Genomic DNA, 19730 nt, shown 5'->3' on the forward strand with positions numbered 1-19730 from the left:
AAAAACAATTATTGAGGAGTTGTGAGAGGTGAGATGTCAGAAACCTCCAGGAAGAGGTAGGAGCAGTCAGCTGGGGCTGGTAACCTCTTGAAGCAGTTTTGGCCTGACCATATTGTTGGGAGGCATGTGCAATATCAGCCCTCTGTGTGGCATCTCCTTTCTCAAAGGAACATCCAGTAGGTTGAACAGTTTGTGTTCTGTTTCTTCCCTCACTTTTATCCCCAAACCAATTACCATGTGTACCTGCAGTACCAACTTAAGAGCCCTTCCAGAAGCCCAGCTCCTTTGTCTCATTTCCTACAGTCCCCTAGGCCAGAATCGGCTTGTCCTCCCCAAAGCATGCCAGTACTCTTCCTGCACATACCTTCCCATCCTTTCTACCAAATTCTAAGTTTCTTTTCTTCTCATTCTTGTTACTCACGCTAAACCAAGTTCCTGATGCCATGTCCTTGATTTATGCATCAGTCCATTGCACGCTTTCCTTCCAGTCTCATGCCCCCTGCTTCTCAAGTCTTTCACTTCCACGGAAAGACAGGTCCTGCTGCTGCCCACGATAGGACTAGGGTACTTTCCGCTTTATCCATTGCTGTTTGGTGCAGGGAATTGCACTTGTGTGCCAAATACAGAAATACCTCCTCTCAAAAGTATACTCTAATCAGAGGCTGCAAGGCAATTCTTTGTTGATAAAAGGTAATGACTGATTTTCCAGAGTCTGCATCTTTAAGGCAAAGGAACTGTAATGTACAACTTGGTTGGACTCCAGGCACAAGAGGAAATGGGTTATAGCAGTTGTGACTGTGTGGAGCAGATGTTTTGGTTGGACTGGCTATCAACCATCTGACTCATAATAAATTGTCAGTTCCAGTAAATTCCCAGTTTTCAATTACAGTAGGTAGGATACAAGAAAACAATGCCGTTTGGATGGTGTATTTAAAGTGAGTTTGATGATAATTTTCATAAACAACTCATACTAACTTTGTAAAAAGATTAAGAATCTCGCAAAGGGAGCAGCTGTAAACATTGAAGAATGCATTTGAATGTAAATTGAGATTAATACGAATGGAAAACTAACAAATGATTGTTTAGACAGTGCTGATACAATTGGAAGAAGGATTTTAAGTTTTTCTTTGGGGTTTTGTAATACCCAGTCTTTTCATGAAGTATTTTGGGGGAAAAAATTCTAAATGTTTTAAAGCTTCCATTTTCATGTGTTCTGTGCTGCATTTATATTTTCACATGGCCTTTCATTCTTGAGTTTTGAAAATACGTACTTGATGAACCTTTTATCTGCACTGGCTAAGCAGACAGAGGGTAAATTAGAATCAAATACCATGAGCTTTCTGTTTATGAAAAGCTTTATTTATTCTTGTAAATTGTTGCTAGATTTCTGCAATAGAAAAAAAGCTTATGGGTTGAAAATTTCTAGATTTTTTTTGTTGTTCTTTTCCCACCACATTGCTTTGCAGGTTTAATCAAGGATCAATCCCCCCTCTGCAAAGTACTCTGTAAACATAGGAAACCTCTTGCAGTTCTTGAGAAAGAAAACTATTTATTTTCAGTGTTAAATGGTGTATCCATTTTTTTTCCTGTTTAATTTGAATGGACATTTTCTGAAATGAGGAAAAGATTATTTAAAAAAAAAAATAAATAGTAGCAAGATGGCAGAAAGGCACTATGAAAATCTAGAGCACTGTGGTGTAAAAAATCCAACACTAGAAGTTGAGTTTTCTTACTATCAGGCGTGAGACTGTTGTGGAAAAATTAAAAGGTGTGCATTAGCATGTGCTTAACTAATGATCTCAAGGATTTTTACATTCAGATTTTAAACCTCAACCTTCCTGTGGCCCAGGATGTGTTCTCCGTTCAGTTAGAAGTCATTTTAGTAATACCTTCTGTAGAGCCTTGTGTGGAAAAAGTTCTGTGAGTATAAAATGGCACTGTGTTATGGCAGTTCTAACCTTGGCATCTAACATTTATTGAAAATTGCCATTCTTAATTTTTACAAAATCAATTTTTCTTGAAAATAAAATTAATTTGTTTAATAAAATCATCTAGCATTAAGTGTTGTGAGTTAAATACAAATTATGAGAAGAAGAAGCATGGCTACTTAAATATTAAAAAATGAAATGTGACTTTAGTTCAACAGCCTCTTTTTTTTTTCCCTAAAAGAGGCTAATATTGGCAAAGCAATTGGATGTCACTCTCTCTTACGAAGCCAACTGAAAAGCAAGAATAGAGGCGATTTTCATTTTGCTGCTCTATTTAAATCTGGCCTATTCTTTTATATAAATATGCATTCTGAAATGGGAAAAGGGAAGATGCTGCCGGTGCAGAGTTTGATAAGAAGCATTAAAACAACCTTTGCCTTTGGACCCCTTGGTGTAATGGAAGGATCTCAGCCCCTGTTCTGGGCAAATGCCATTGCCTGGTAATAGAAGGCTTCATCTTCTCACCTAATGACTGACAAGTTTTTAGAGATGACCAAGGGAGAGATAGCTCAAGGAGTTAATTTGTAACTGGCACAGACAACATCAAAAAGGTCTGTTAGTTGAAAAGTTTTCCACAGTTTATCTGTAGAACATGTGGTTTTGGTTTAGTTATAAACGGCAGTTTTAACAGACATACTAGCGTTGAATGCAGTTCTGCCAAGCATAAATAAAAGTAACAAAGTCTGAAAGGAATAAGTGGTATGGTGTCAGATAGAAGGGAGTTTGTTGTAAATCTGCAGCCACCTGAGCTATAAGGTTAAGCAGTTTCATGGTGTTACTGCACTGCATCTTTTAAAACCTACAGGAATGCTGGGGGTTTGGGTCTTTTTTAAGTTACAATTTTCATTTCTCAGGGCTGCAAATATGCATCCAATTGACAAGTGGTAGTTATAGAAGAATGCCAATTTCTTAATGTGGATTTGCACTGGACAGTAGCTGTATGAACATAATGTAGTGCTCTGCTGGCAGCAAGAGTTGCAGTAGTGTTTGTTGTGTGGTATTTTCGTAAATGGAAAAAGATCGTGTCCCAGTTTATTGCTCTTACTACACACTTAATTTTACTGCAGCTTAACATGCAAATCACATACAATGATGATTTATGTGGTTGTGTGTTTTTTTTCCACTGGCACGAATCTTCATATTAAAGAAACCACTCGTGAGTGTAGAAAATAGAATGTAATATTACTGCATGTGATAATGGATGCTATAGTGGTGTTCACTAGTCTGTTTTGGAGTTGGGTTTTTCTTTTTCCTTGTTTTGACTTTCTGTAATCAGTAAGCACCTGATAGTATTCTAGAAACTGGTCTTCTCCATGGTGTCAAACTATGTGTGCACATCTACTTAAGCACTAATCATAAGTGCAAGTCTAAATAAGGGGCTTATTGTCCATGTAGGTTGTAAAATGCATGTAGATTCTTTTCTGTAAAAACAAATTATTTGGAAAGAATTACAAACAAAATAATATGGTCTTGGAAGAGTTGTATACACACAGAAGTGGATGTATTATATTGCAAAATTACAGAATGGTTTGGGTTGGAAGGGACCTTAAAGATCATGTAGTTCCAATCCCCTGCCATGAGCAGGGGCATCTTCCACAGGACAGGTTGCTCGAAGTCCCATTCAGTCTGGGACACCCAACACTTCCAGGGATGGGGTATCCACAGCTTCTCTGGGCAGCCTGTTCCAGTGTCTCACCACCTTCAAAGTGAAGAATTTTTTCCTTATATCTAATCTAAACCTACCCTCTTTCAATGCAAAGCCATTCTCCCTTGTCCTGTCACTACATGCCCTTGTGAAAAGTTTCCTCCTCAACTCTCTTGTAGCCCCCTTTAGCTTCTGGAAGGTGCTATAAGGTCTCCTCAGAGCCTTCTCTTCTCCAGGCTGAACAGCCCCAGCTCCCTCAGCTTGTCTTCACAGGAGAGGTTCTCAACCCTCTGAGCATCTTCATGGCCCTCCTTTAAACTCACTCCAACAGGTTCATATCTTTATTTTCTTGGGGACCCCAGAGCTGGGTAGTCCACGTGGGGTGTCACAGGAGCAGAGTAGAGGGGAAGAATCACCTCCCTCGACCTGCTGGTCACAGTGCTTTTGATCCAGCCCAAGATACAGTTGGCTTTCTGGAGTGCAAGTGCACATCACTGGGTCGCGTTGAGCTTCTCGTCAACCCAACCATTATATGTACTTGTCATCTCTTGAAGAATACCTATTAAAATAAAATCTTTTAAATCATTAGTTTAATCTGTCTTAATAGTTCTTTTCATTTGATTGACAATTAGAAAATTAATGGGAAAAAGCCAGTTAATGCCATACTCAACTTCAGGATTGAAAGCTGTTCCTTATTTTTTTTCCTTAATGATAGAAATATATAAAATACTGGGGGAAAAGTCAGGATGAATTGCACTCTTGCATATATTTTGTTGTTATTTGTCTTGTTGATAAAGGTTTTGTAAACTATTCTGTTTCTTCTAGTGTAGAAGATAATACCATTTGAAAACGTAACACTTAAGGGAACATATTGGGTCACGAGATCCTGTCCATTGCAGTTACAAAGAACCATGTCATATAATCCCAACCATAAACTGATCGTATCCCAACAGGACAACAGCTATTGTTTGTCCTCACTACTCACATAGAGTGTTGTCCTGCAAATTCAGGTTAAAACTATTCTGATTTCCAGCTACAGCGTGCTTGTGACCGTTTCACAGGCAATTCTAAAAGTACAGTTTTCTTTCAGCTGTCAGAAGCGAGCTGCACACCAAGGCAGAATTTAAGAAAACACTGTCAGCTCTGTCTCATTTTTCATCTAAGACAATTAGGCTTTTTTAAGACCTATTCTTCCCTGCAGCTTATCACTAAGTTTCTTGGCATGTTGTATTCTGCATGTAATAGCTGGTATGCAGCAAGTCTCTCTGGACTTTAACAGTTTCAGTCCTGGCAAAGCTTCAAATGCCACGAGATTGCCTTCCTGAAACCACTCAGCAGTCACTTTAATTTTTTTTCTCCCCGGGTAGGGCAGGGTCTCCTAACAATATTTAAGTGGTTTGCATGTTTCTTCCTCACAGCTGCCTGTAGAACAGAGCATACCAGGGCACCCTGCACCATGTTGATTCTGCTTTCAGCACATATTTGCTAGGTTATCTGTTTCCTCTCGTATTTTTACAAAACGGATGAAAACAAATGCATCTTGGCAAGTTGCTGTGTGCATATGCACAAACATGTGAAAGGATTTATTTGTGAGCAGCAAGTGGCACCATGTTACTTGCTGTCAATGAAGGTGACTGCACCACTAACATTACTTTCTACGTAGAGGTTAAGAGCTTAAATGAAGTTGTGCATAGCAGAAATACACTGGTTTGTACTGTATGTGATTTATGAATACAGGCTGTCAGGTCCTAACCAGAAACAATTTGTTCTAGATGATCCCAAAGCTGTAACTGATTGTTCTGATATAAAGAAAGCCTCAACTGTGAATACATTGACTTGTATTTAGCATAGATTTCTTTTTCTTACAGTACTTTTATGGAGTATGTAGTCTTTGCTAAAAGAAATGCATGGGTTTAATTTGCGTGAAACTTGGGGGCAGTGACTTCTAGATATAAATTTCTGATTGCAAAAATGTTTTTTGTCCAAAAGATAAGTAGGAGTTTAATACAGCAAAAAATGTTGACCATATACTACTTTGAAAAATAACAAATATAAAATCTGTGGTCATAACTCGATGATATTATAACATTTTAAAAAATTCTTTGGCATCTGCATCTGATGTTAGTGTTAAACCAAAAATTCCTAAAAATGAAATCTGTATCTTTACTGAATTTTATAGTTTACGTAGTTGAAGGAGAACTACTGCACTACTGTATACTTGGTAACCCAGTAATTTTATTTTTATATTTTAAAGAAATCACTAAAATAATTAGTACTTTTAAGTACTAATATAATAAGAAAATAAATCTGCAACCTGTTTTATAATGGTTACACTTTAAATTCCTCACTTAAGCATCTCCTAAATAAATTGGTATTTGATTTATTAGTTGTTATCTGCAAGCTTATAAGTACTCATTTTGTTATTTGCCATTTTATTTTTGATTTTTTTTTTTTTTATGTACAGGATGTGAATGAAGATCCTGGAGAAGATGTTGCACTTCTCTCTGTTAGTTTTGAGGATGCAGAAGCTACTCAGGTTTTTCCGAAGCTGTACCTCTCCCCACGTATTGAACAGTGAGTGAGACAGGTTTTTTTCTGGAATGTTTATTCTACTTCATTTCTGAACTTTACAGTTTTTTCCTGATATGTGTGAGAAATGTTGACTAGGTGATAACATGCTATTGCTTCAAATTGCTGAAAGTTATAGTGATTACTGCAAGTGTATGTGTGGTGGAGAAATGATAGATCTTCTTTCAGCTAGTTTTGTATATGCCTGATGTTCTTGTAGCATCATAATCTCTGAAAACTATACTGTATTTTCCTGTAGCAGTATATTTTGAATGCCTCCTATGGTACAGCTGATAGCTTTTGTGAGGGGGGGCTTCTATTTGGAAGGTAAGCTCTCTGTATAAACATAATACATTTGAATAAAGAATTGTTGTAGCAGCTAAAGGGCTTTGTTAGCTGTGTTTTAGGAATTTGCAGGTTTATAGGTTACTTTTCTCAGAAGAATAACTGAATATTTCATTTTAGGAGTGTTGAACCTTACTGATTTGTTTACCAGTTGGCAAAGAGATTTGCTGAGAAACAAATTTCTACTCCTAAAATGGAAGGGTGATGGTTAGAAATCAATCTGTTTTCATTAAATTTCTTTTATTCCTTTTCTGGAATTAAGAATGTTTTAAATGCTTCTCCTTCCCTTCAGTATCTCAGTCCTGTAATGTGTCAAAAAAGTAACTATGTTAGACATTTCAAGTATATCACAGTCAAACTGATCCAGCATTGTTTGAGTGATGTGTTATTTTTTTGGTTAATACTGCAGTTACTTTCCTCCGAACTGGTGATGATTCTTCTGTGTAGAGAAGAAAAGATAGGAAATACTGACTACCACAGTTTTATAACTTGGAGATAAAGTTTGTGCAAGTGAAGAAACATGGTATCTCGACATTTTACTCAACAGAGCATTGATCTGGATAAACTCTTGGATGCAGTTTAGACAACAAAAAACAAGATTTGATTTAGATAAAGGCATAAGATTTTAGGATACTTTATTTAAGAAAATACATTCAAACAGACAGCATATATCGGAGCAAGATCGGGATAGAGATTGGAGCAGGGCCCTGGACATGGGTCATAGGACCAGGACTGGGATAAGGATCAGGATGGAGAGAGAATGCAGGAGTGGGGTCCTGAGCATTTGTCATAGAACTAGGATTGGGCAGACGTGACCAGGATGGGACTGGGATCGGAGTGGGGCCCTGGGCATAGAACAAGGACTGGGCCCAGGCAGGTGGGAGCAGGGCAGCAGCCTCAGTGCCTGGGACACAGAGGCACTTCCTGCTGTCCCAGGGCTGTTAATACCAACAGTCCTTAGATGTTACCAGGAGTCTTTGGTTGGCTCCACAGCCATCCGGTATCAGTGTTTGAGACATACACATTCTCTGACCTCCTGGGAAGCAAGAGCTCCAAGGGTCTCACTTTGGACTGCTGTTTATAGAGTTGTTAGAGAGTGGGCTTTAGTCATAGCAATTTTCTGCCTGGCTACAGTTCGAATCAGGAACTCTCTTTGAAGATTCAGTAGCAAAAATATTATCCCACTTGGGTTGTTATTCAGGCAAGAAGAATGAGTTTCCAAATCTGCTCATTAAAAAACAGGTGCTCGTTAGACACCTGTTAGTCCCTGGGAACAGACAGTGTTTCTGATAAGCTCAAGAGGCCCAGGGCTGGGCTGTGACTGTCAGGGTGCACAAAGAGTCCTCGGCCTCATGCTCTGAGCTTATGTAGTTTTACAGAGTATAAATCAAAATATTCAATAATTCCTCATGAGGGGCAGCACTGATCTCTGCTCTGTGTGTGACCAGTGACAGGACCTGAGGGAACGGCTGGAGCTGTGTCAGGGAAGGTTTAGGTTGGATATTAGGAAAAGGTTCTTCCCTCAGAGGGTGGTCAGGCAGTGGAATAGGGTCCTCAGGGAAGTGGTCATGGCCCCAAGGCTGAGAGAGCTCAGGGAGCTTTTAGACAACAGTCTCAGGCACATGGTGGGATTGTTGTGGTGTCCTGTGCAGGGCCAGGAGTTGGACTTGATGATCCTTGTGGGTCACTTCCAACTCAGGAGATTCCATGACTCCTGGTATTTAGTAGCTTTTACATTTTCGTATTTTATATCAATTCACTACTTTTTGTCAGCATTAATTGAGGGAATAATTGTAGTCCAACATGTAATTATCCTTCCATGTTTCAAAGGATTCTTCTTCTGAGCTCTTCTAAAAGCAAATGGGCTGCCATTAGTCACCATTGTATTTTCAGTTGTAGTCACATATTGTTGTTTAAGTGTGTTTCAGACCACGCAGGTATGTCTGTCTAAATGATCTATGAGCTAATGAATACATTGCTTATTTTCCCACTTTCAATAGTATCTTTAAAAAGGTGTTAACCTCTTGATACCAAGCAGAATAACAATACAAAGGAACTCTTTTTCTTCTTAAAAGTATTGCATTTTCTCTCAGAGCCCTGAAGAATATCTCATGTTAGATGTGTGATGTAGAGCGATACTGCAGAAAAATATTTGGGGGGTGTTGGTACGTGTCTGACATGTCCAATGTATTTATGGCTTCATCATTTATGTAGTCATGTTAAAATCATGCCAGTAAACACTGGAGTTCCATGCCACACCATGGCACATTACTGATGTATCAAAGTCAAGATACTTCACTCATCTAACTCAATTTCATCACAGTATCTAGGTACTGGTAACCTGTAATACCAGAACTGCTTGTGAGCTGTTGCACCTCCCTTAGTTCTACTGGCTACTTTTTTATGTGCCATGAAAAAATGTATGGGTATGCTTCTAATATTTGTTCAATTGTGCTTTAATAACAAAAGATGTAGTCGTCTCTTGTTCTTTTCCCAAAACCAATCTCTGCTCTGTTTAGCAGGGGCTGACAGTCTAGATATTTAACTTTCCAATGTTTGGGAACTGAAGCAACAATGCATACTTCTTTATACTTTTTGCCAAAAGTACAAAAGGCCTCAAGAAGCCCTGAGGATTAGTTTAATGACTTGAGTCCATGGCATGTTACATTTGAATTGTGTTCTGCTTATAAAAGTTCTTTCCTGCTGCTAGCAGTAATTGTATCTACAAAAGCCATGTAAGCAAATTACCGATGTATTTTTTTTTTTATGCAGCAGATTTTGAAGTGAACTAAGTAGTGGTTGATAGTTCCCAACATAACATCCCCAAGTACTCAACAAAACAGGAAAAATACCGAATTCCCACAATTATTTTGCAATACTAAAATCTGTTCACCTTAGGAAGAACAAGCAAACAGGAATAGCATTTTCCTGACATATGAAATAACATGTCAGCTTTGTAGAGAAATAAGAGCAAAGGGCCTGTTTGTGTAACGTGAGTTATCTCCCACTTTCCCAAGAGGTTTCATTGCTTTTGTGCTTTGCCATATAAACATGCATTCCCACATTGCATTTTCTAAAAATGATACATACCCACAGATCTTGTCAGCGAATTTGAGTCCTAGCAGTATGAATATAGTTTTTTTGTATTGAAGGGTTTTTGTAAAGCATGATTGCTCTGGTTTTAGATGTATAGCAAACATAATACTAGCAAGACTTTGACTGCACTTTGTCATAGACTCTGGAAGAGATTTCCAAAATGAGGGAAATGTCCACCTTTTATGGTTTGGCTTGAAAAAGCTCACATATTGAAGCAAGTGGTAGAAATGCAGAAGAGAAGTATTATGGTGTGATATCTGGCTACAGAGTGTCAAGTCCATTTCTTACAGTAAAACAACCAACCCCACACTTTGGGACAGGAAGCGTTTGTATTAATTTATAAAAATCTCAGCAATAACTATTCATAACCTGGTTTAATTCTTTCATTAAAACTTGCTAATTTGAAAACATTCATTTCAATACTAATTGTTCAAAACACATTAACAGCAACTTTTAGTTAATAGTTCCTTAACTTGAAATCAGTCACTTAGAAAAGCTTTCATTTTATAATTTGAAGAATTTTTCTTTTTCTTTGTTGTGCTGCATCAGTAAGCATATAGGTGCCAATAACAGTTGCTTTCAGTTATTTCAAAAATTAGATCAAGTTAAAATGAAACATGAGATATTTATGATTTGTATTTATTTGAAGAAAACCTACCATTTTTACTCTAGTAAAAATGGAAACAGTTTACTCTAGTAAAAATAGAAAACAGTTTTTGCACACTTCTGGAGGAAGTGGTAAGCTGAGAAACTGCACAGACTGACCACACAACTTGAGAGGATGGTGCTCATCAGCATCCATGAGTGTGTGTCTACAGCTCATCCTTCACCTCCTCCCACCTCAGGGTGTGGGTCTTGTTGCAGGATGCTTTTCCATCCTTCACTGATAGCTGCTGTGCTTTGGGTGTAGGGTCATACAGCTGAGCTAGGTAGGCACAGATGCATTCTGAGGCTGTTTCTGCACTCTTTGGCATAACGAGAAGCTGCTGGGATAGTTACCCTTTATGTCTGTCGCATCTCACGTGTTATTCATAACATCTCAAAACCTGTCAGTAGAAAGCATCTTGCTTGTTCAAAATTGCCTTTCTAGTGGAAGTACATTAGATATTCATATGTTAATGAAATTTTTAATAAAACTGTCCATCGCATCTTTGTTTTCTGTTTATTAAAAGTCATTAGACTCTAAATCCAGACAGTCAGTGCAGGATTGAACAGCTCATTTCTATATTAGTGTTTAAAATGTGTGTCAGCATGCTACACATGAATGTGGATCAGAAGGTTCTGGATTTTTTTCTTAAAAGAAAAAAAATTATATATGTAATTTTTTTTCCTTTCATGAATCATCCATGCTAAAGAAAATAAAACTGGGTTCATCTTGGTTCACATTTTAAGAAAAAATATATAAGGGTAGAAACGCTGTTACTCAGTGAGTTCTGTCTTCCCTGTGTTCACAGAAATAATCCTGCAATAAACACTGTTGTCCTGGAGGGCTTTTCTCTGATAAATACGCAGACGTGAATATGCTAAGAAAACCAGCTGTCAGTAGAACTTGTTTTGCTTAAATGGATCAGGCTCCATGCTTTGGGGACTGAAATGGTCGTTTTTTACTGGTCTGGGAGCTGTGCCAGAGGGTTCTTCGTGACTGAGGGTGGTATGCACAGTTCGGTGACTGCATTTAACCTTCTAATACAGGCAGAGGAGAATAACAAGAACCTGGTCTGAACTCTTAGGCTTTGAACATTTCTGTATGTTTTTCACTGATGGAAAAAAAAATGAAGGGAAAATTAAGGACTTGTTTGCTTTAAGGTGTTTCCTGTCTTTTACCTGTTCTTTCTACTGGGAGCTGGAGGAGGAAAATCATAGAATGTACTGCCAAGTACTGCCTCTTGCTGTGTTTGAGATACAGGGGTGCTGTGAAGGACATCACCTTTGAAGCTGGCATGCCATGTTGCCACCAGTTGAAGCCTGCTGTTTCAGAATGATTATGAATACACAGTCACTGAATGAGTGGTCATGCTTAGGCCTTTTTATATGTCTGTCTTTGTAGAAGTCAGAAGTAAGATCTTCTGTTTGGTATATTAAAATGTGCTTGTGCATCTGAGTCGATGAGTTCAGGAGAATTGTTAGTAGGCAGCCAAGACAGTCAATGGCTTCTTCAAATCCCAGAGCGTCTTTGCATCCTTGGGAAGAAGGAGGAATGACTGTTGCTTTGCAGCGCTTTCTGTTCCATTAAGCCTTGTTTGGTCATGCTTCTATGCAGTGCCTGGCCAGTGAGTCAGACATATCTACTACCTGCTCTGTGTGCTGTGTCCCCATCAATCAAACCTTCTGAAGCTGTAGCCAGTACCATAACCTAATTGCCGATCTACCTCTGCTTTGCAACTCTTCCTGTGTTCTAAAAATCATCTGTTTTGCTGCGGCCAACTTCTGATGGCCTGTTGACAGCTTCAGAAGAGATCAGGGCAGACAGGGACTGGCAGTCAAAACAGATCCACTTGTACTTCTATTCCAGGTGTTCAACTGTACTGATTGTTCCTTTTTTTTTTTCTGAAGCTGCCATAGAGCAATTAGTGAAAATAGTTGTAGAAGAGCTAAGATTATGTGTCCATCATCTAAAGGGTGCTTTAATGCAGGATATGTTAATACTGTCTTTAAATGGTTCAGATAGTGAGATTTTTAAGGTGGCTTTTTTCAGTTAAGAGACTAAGCAATTAGACCTATTTGTCTCAGTAAGAAATACTTGAGGCAGTTCAGTGGGGCTGATTTTATTTCTAGGTAATGAGCTACCAGTTTCTCATATAGGACATAAGGGGCAGTTTTTTGTCTGATGCATGTTTTGTGGCAATCCAGAGCTCAATGTTTCCTTGAGCAAAACTTAGAGCTGAATGTTGGGAAGGGTTCATGTCTTCCTGAAAGTTTTTCCTCTGAGTGTCAGCCTGTATGCATAAGGGTCTGTAACATGATGGTACAGGGAATATTTTTACATGATATATCAAGTACTTTACCACTTAAAGTATGTTCCTGTATGATTGAAGAACACATATAGATAAATGAATTAGTAAGAAATCACAAAAGAAAATGGAAAGGTGATTCAACACAGCCCTCTTCAACTCCCTTCCTCTACATACTTCTGGCTAGGGTAGAATAGTCTACAGGAATTTCAGGAGTTTTAAACACATTTGTTGCCTTTAGGTCAAATCCCTCCATTAAGGTGTTCCATTTTTTCACTTGGGCACATACACTGTATTTCAGGCTACCCTAATTAAGCATACAATTCTCTATCATGTTATTTGTTGTGTGCTATGAGTTTACCACCTTTCATTGTAATGATCCCTGTTTCAACACAGGCATTTTTAAATGTAAAGCTGTACTCTACTAAAATATCCTCCTCAGCAATTTTACTGTGGTATTACTGCTTCTAGACATGTTTACCCTCCTACAAAAAGTGATAATGAAGGATAAAGGGAACAAAGTAATTTTTCTTTAGGATGTCAGACATTATTATTATTATTGTTATTATAAAGGTGTTTTGGGTTCTTTACTGTTGCCCATATATTTAAACTTGTATCTTTGTACAGTGAGATTGTCAACAGCACTTTTAATTAGTCAAAATTAATCCTGGCAACAATATTGAAAATTACTGTCATTTTCAATACTAGTTCGGCCATACTTAGTACTTTTAAAATCTTCCTCTTTATTTGCCATAGGGATTATTTTTTAATTTATTTTCTTAGATTGTATTTACTTTGTTACTAAAATTCATTTTAGTTTTGTAAAAAGTCTTACTTTTCTTTTTATATATCCAAGTGGTTTTGTCTGTTCTACTGCCTGTGTTACTCTTACAGTTTAGAGAGTTGGAGGGTATTTTTATTGCCATTCTGACATTCCTGGTGCAGTACTGAAGTGCCTTTCTCAGATGTGTCCCTAATACATTAGAACACACACAGCAGGTTTCATCTTCCTTTCCTGAAACATTTTTGTAGGAGAAAAGAAGCTTGCTAAACAGAATCAATCCATGTTAGTAGTGAACTGTGTCTGTCACAGGTGGCAGGATTTTTCATACCCAAGAATTAATGGGAATCTTTTGAGTTTTTTATGTAGAACCTTTTGTTCTAAAGAACTGTGTGGACCAGCAGTAGAGCCAGCTTGCACTCCTTGAATTGTTTTCCATGAAGTTACTTAGGCTGACCAGAGATATTTGAAACAGGTGTCATCTGATTTATTCTATGGTTTGTGGTATGGCAATAATAGAGCAAGCAGGAAGGTCTGGTAACTGGGGTCAAATGTTAACCTAAAAATTACTGACTCAGGTCTTCTTGAAAGTGCAATGAAAAAATCGAGTCCTATCTGAATTGTAAAATTTATACATAGAGGAACTTGGGGAGTTTCTCTAGGGCCAAGTTATTTGTTCTTTCATGGATAATGTACTGTTGTTAAATGCTACTTAAAAAAAAAAAACAAAATACAACAGTTAGAGTTCCTCAGAAATCAAAATTTAAGGAGTAGTTTTTCTGTTATTAAACAGGCTTAATTCCACAGACTGTCTCTTTGTAGTTAAATAGCTCTTGCAGAAGAAATGTGCTGTGAAGTTACTGATGGCATCAAATTTAAAAATTACCTGACAAGTTTGAGGCTTGTGCTAATTTATCCATAAATGTAATCATAGAATCATTTAGGTTATAAAATACCTTTAAGATTATCAAGGCCAACCATGAACTTAACACTGCCAAGTCCACCACTAAACCATGTCCCTAAGTGCCACATCTACACGTTTTAAATACCTTCAAGGATGGTGACTGCACCACTTCTCTGGGCAGCCTGTTCAGTGCTTGAAAAACCTTTAGGTGAAGAAATTTTTCGTAGTGTCCAATCTAAACCTCTCCTGGCACAACTTGAGGCTGTTTCCTCTTGTCCTGTCATTTGTTACCTGGGAGAAGAGCCCAACTCCCCCCTGGCTACACCCTTCTTTAAGGTAGTTGTAGAGATAGGGTCCTCCCTGAACCTCCTTCCCTCTAAGCTAAACCACCCCAGTTCCCTCAGCTGCTCCTACTAAGATTTGTGCTCTAGACCCTTCACCAGTTCCATTGCCCTTCTCTGGACACACTTCAGCACCTCAGTGTCCTTCCTGTACTGAGGAGCCCAAAACTGAGCACAGTACTCAAGGTGTGGCTTCACCAGTGCCGAATACAGGGGGACAATCGCTTCCCTGGTCCTGCTGGCCACACTATTTCTGATACAGGCCAAGATGCCATTGGCCTTCTTGGCCACCTGGGCACACTGCTGGCTCATGTTCAGCTGTTGACCAGCACACCCAGGTCCTTTTCCAGGAGGCAACTTTTCAGTCACAGTTCCCCAAGTCTGTAGCATTGTGTGGGGTTGTTGTGACCCAGGGGAAGGACCCAGCACTTTGCCTTGTTTAAACCTCATACATTTGGCCTCAGCCCATCAATCCAACCTGTCCATATCCCCCTGTAGAGCCTTCCTGCTCTCCAGCAAATCCACATTCCTACCCAGCTTTGTCATTTGCAAACTCATAGAGGGGGTACTTGATCCCCTCATGCAGATCATCAATAAAGATATTAAGCAGGACTGGCCCCGGTACTGAGCCCTGGGGAACACCACTGGATGTAACTGTTGACCACCACTCCCTGGGCCCCGACCATCCAGGCAGTTTTTTACCCAGTGAACTGTGTACCTGTCCAACCCATGGGCAGCCACTTCCTCCAGGAGAATTTCATGAGAAACAGTGTCAAAGGCTTGTCAGTGACAACATGGACAGTCTTTTCCTCATCCACTAAGCAGGTCACTCTATCACAGAAGAAGGCCGAGTTGGACAAACAGAACCACCTTTCATAAACCCATGCTGGTTGTACCTGATTGTCCTGCACATGCCATGTGATGGCACTCAAGATAATCTGCTCCATGACCTTCCCTGGCACCAAGGTCAGCCTGATAGGCGTGTAGTTGCCCAGATCCTCCTTCCGATCCTTCTTATAGGTGGGCATTACATTTGGTAATTTCCAGTCAACTGGGACTGGAAACACAGTTAACACAGTTAGCCAGGACTGCTGATAAAGGGTGGAAAGTGGCATGAGCAGGTCATAGAAGCTTTTCCTTTCAGATCAAGGTTTAGATTTAGTTGTTCTGCCGTATTCATTCTAACTGGATATGAATTACCAAAACCGTCAAAGAGTAGTTAAATGAGTTAATTAGAATCTTGGCAGCACATGCAGTAGTTATAGAAAGGCACATTTACTCAACAGCTATGAAAACTCTGATTTCCTAGAGTACACTTTGAGCCCTCTTTTGTTGCTGCGTGGGTATTTTTCCCAGTTCTTGATGTAAATGCAAACCCACCACTACAGAACATGGTGTCTTAACAAAGTACACTTTCTTAAAGTTGATTTTTGCATATTTGGGATATGTGGTTTACTTTCTGAATATGGTGACTAAATCATTTGTTTTCAGAGAATTTCACTCTGATTGTGATCTGCACATGATAGTATTCTGTCTTAAGACTTTTCCTACTTTAACTATTTAAAACCATTAACAAAAAGTCAGCTACTGTTCAATGCTTGCTTCCAGATGGCCACGTGCAATAGGTACAAATCTCTGATCACTGGAAAGTGAAAAGTTGAGGATTTTCAAGTAAAATCTCTGAAAACTGTGAAACACAGAATTAAGTTGTATGTGAAAGACATCAGTTTTGATTGCCTCTCTTGTCTGCCTGCTCTCCCCCAATTAGAGAGAGCTGGCAGTAGCCTCTAGGAACCATGTTCCTGTTGCTGATGTTTTGGCAGGGAATGCGGTGACACAGGGAGCATGAATTGAGGAGTATGGCAGAGGAGGAACCCTACAGGGAATCTCATGGGCAGGAGGGAGAATATAAGTGGGGGAATCTTGGCCCTGTTGTTTGTGGGATAAAGGGAAGGATTGTAGTGCATCCTTTGAGATTACCAGAAGGGATGGGTCCCCTGCCGATCTGCCTTTTTCCCAGAAGTTTCCCAATCCCACAGTAGTACTAGGTCATTTTCCTTTGCTTTCTGCCTCCATCTTTCCTGCCAATAATCAGTGGCATTTTAAATGTAATGCCTGCTTGAAAGGAACTTTAATACCCCCTTAATTGTAGGAAGTATTCCATTGTAGGAAGATACCATTTTCCCAAAATAAATCATGGCTGATTTTCACAATGTGACTGTTGGATTTCTGGGGGTTTCCTTTTCCCTAGGTATTGTCAAGAATGTGATTCATTGTATTGCTTATTTCATTTAAGGCATATGAGGCAGTCACAGTCCGTCCCACTACTTAACTACACAAGCTACTGGGCTCATGTGAATGTCAGCTGAAACCCCTTTCAGCACTTGCAAATTGCACTTACCTGGAGAAAATGTATAAAAGAATATCAAGTGTGGGACTTTTTGTTGAGTAATCTTCTCCTAGATAACAGATTCCCCTTCAGGAATATTGAGAACTTCTTTCCTAGGAACTTTCCTCTGAAGAATCCCCTTAACAAATCACAAGGATTTGTTGAAATTTAAACCCACTACAGACATCTTTCAGCTTTCTTTAAGTGAAAGTGCAGATTATAGGCAAGTTAGAAAGACATTCCTTAAATGGAATGGATATGCTTTATTTTGTAGATTTGCTTTTAGGAAAACATGTGAACTGATCTGTGTAGAGAGCAGAAATGGCCAAAAACATTTCAAGCAGAGAAGGGCTTCTTGTGAGTCCTTTATGTTTTGCATCTTTTGTTTCTCTGCAGCCAGCACTTCTTGAGGACTAGCAGGACCTGATTAATCTGTAACCTGGAAGAAGCACACAAAGGTAGTTAGAGTTGGCCTGTGGGCTGCCTTACATCCAAGGAGTTGCATATTTATTTTATGTTTAAAGAAGCTTTTTATTTTAATCAAGAAGAAATATTCATATACTTGTAGTCCTCTTTTGTACTTCAAATGAGTGTTACGCTCCCTGCTCTCTTTCACTGCAAATCATTGAATTCTTCTGCTATCTTTGAGTTGTCACAGGCAACAGCTAAACTGTGGGACCCACCTCTGAGGTTTACACCATGGTCAAATTCAAAACCAGTGTTAGGAGAAGATCTGGATGTTCAACATACCGCTTCCTACTCTGACTTTTGTTGGAAGAAATCCTGGGCACTCAGATAGGGAGGAACTTCTGTGTTCCAGCAGGTCTTTCATCTGGATGATTAAGAACCAGAACTCTGGTGTACACTGTGAGGCACACCTGCCTTGAGTTGTTTCAGTGTTTTGGGTTTGTGGGATTTTTTTTTTTGTTCATCATTGATGTATCTAGCTAAGAAAGTTTGAAAATGCTTATTTAAGCCATTTATCAAACATGACATTGAGTAGCAGTGTTTTGAAATCCTTCCAATTCAGTGGGTTTATAAACCATTCCTGTCTTTCATGATTTCTACAAATCATGTAGCCATTGTGTTAATGGGGAGAAAAAATTGGACTCTTTATGTATAGTTTGGAAAACATTTTTGTGTGTCAACAAAGAATATTACAGAATTTAAATGAGAGATCTCAAGTGTGATATTTAATATGTGCATGCAGTATGTGTCAAACATCCCACGGAGGAAGACAAGTTAAATTTGGCAAGAACTGAAACTTTAGAAGATGAAAGTGTCGATTCTTTTTAATTGGATTTTAAAGCTAAATTCTTTGAACTGATTTCTGGTCAGAGGTCACTTAAAATACATGAGGAGGAAACTTTAGCTATTTAACAATTTCAGTGGACAAAACTCTGTTAGTACTGAAGTTGCAGACACCACAGTGCAGTGGAAAAACCTGTACAAATAGAGCGAAACAATTCTGCTTGCAGATATTTGCTGTTGAAGCCAATGAAAGGGCTGTGCTCTTCTGTGTGGTTTAGTGATGTCAAGCACTACTTGCTGGAGGCAGCTGTGCTACTGCAATGCTTTCCTGACCTTAAATAGCCTATATGCTGGGTAATGCAAGTGTTCAAATATAAATACAGGGCACATAAGGACAGAAGGAGGCCAGAAAAGCCATCGAGGCCCCTTCCCTCCCCTGAATTAGTCAGTGTCTTCCTCAGTATTCTTCTCTTCTGGTATTTGTCCAAGATATTTACAAAACCGTTTAGACTAATTGTTCCCTTGTGTTGCCTCAGTACTGTTTATTCCATATGTTAAGCACTGCGTGCAAAGCAGTTCTGCTCTTCAGCTTGGCTGCTGCTTACTTTCCTTTCCTTTTCCTTTCTTCCAGGTTGCCTTTGATATTAACCCAAACAGCTGTGCAGCCTCTGTCTGTCCTGGACAATTGCTTTTACCTCTGTGGCAGCAGCCCACTGCTCTTCTCTAGCCTTCCTCTCCAGGGCAGGCAGCACTTTCTGGGACATTCTGTGGAGGTAGTTCCTTCAGGTCATGTTTTTGGTCGACTTCCCAGATTTATTTTTTTCTTTTGCTCTGTAATGGGAAGATGGTTAGATGGCACATATGTGTAATTACATAGTGATCCTCTTAATTTGTTCCATTGCTCAAAAACTGTGTTTCTTTTGTAGCTGTAATGAAGACTGTGTAACTTGCTTCCTACCTCCTCAAATCCTGTTGTTTTCAGTTGGTATTCTTAGTTTTGTTCATTTACCTACCACTTAGGTTTCTCATACCGCCTTCCATTGTTTTTTTTTATTTCTTTAAGTTCCATCTCTATTTTCTGGTTTCTGTTTTGTCTGTTTGTTTTTAGCTCTGCACACCTTTCTGAAAATGTGTTTCATTTTCAAGAAGTGAGGTTCTGGTTTTGTGCATGGCAGGTAGCAGTTTTTCCTGCAGTTGACATAGAAACTGTGAGGAGAGTTGAATGATGAATGTACATCCTGACAAAGAAAGTCTTGTTGAAAATTTAGGCAATCTTTGATCAATGAAAACTCAACAGCTGTTTTAATCGTCTGATACAGAGAATCAGTGCATGTCCAGAACAGTCATTTAGTGTTGTCTATGATTTCAGTGCCTTTGTTGTCTTTACTTTAAAGCATTTTAACATTAGTTTTTCAATACACTTTAAAATGTTCATTTTACATTTCTTTTAACATTATTTCTCTTTAGAATT

General features: G+C 38.9%; 1 protein-coding gene across 2 annotated transcripts in view; it reads left to right on the forward strand.

The window, feature by feature from the left end:
* The window catches only part of BABAM2 (BRISC and BRCA1 A complex member 2), a 168189-nt gene that overhangs the window by 86788 nt on the left and 61671 nt on the right, over positions 1-19730 (forward strand). For both annotated transcript variants that reach the window (XM_051782898.1, XM_051782899.1), the window contains exon 7: positions 6098-6207. In XM_051782898.1, coding sequence (XP_051638858.1) covers positions 6098-6207 — 110 coding nt within the window. The remainder of the gene's footprint in view (positions 1-6097; positions 6208-19730) is intronic.

The sequence above is a fragment of the Manacus candei genome, unplaced genomic scaffold (assembly GCF_025592945.1).
Source record: "Manacus candei isolate 608988 ecotype Guabito, Panama unplaced genomic scaffold, ASM2559294v1 h1tg000017l, whole genome shotgun sequence".
Taxonomy (NCBI): domain Eukaryota; kingdom Metazoa; phylum Chordata; class Aves; order Passeriformes; family Pipridae; genus Manacus; species Manacus candei.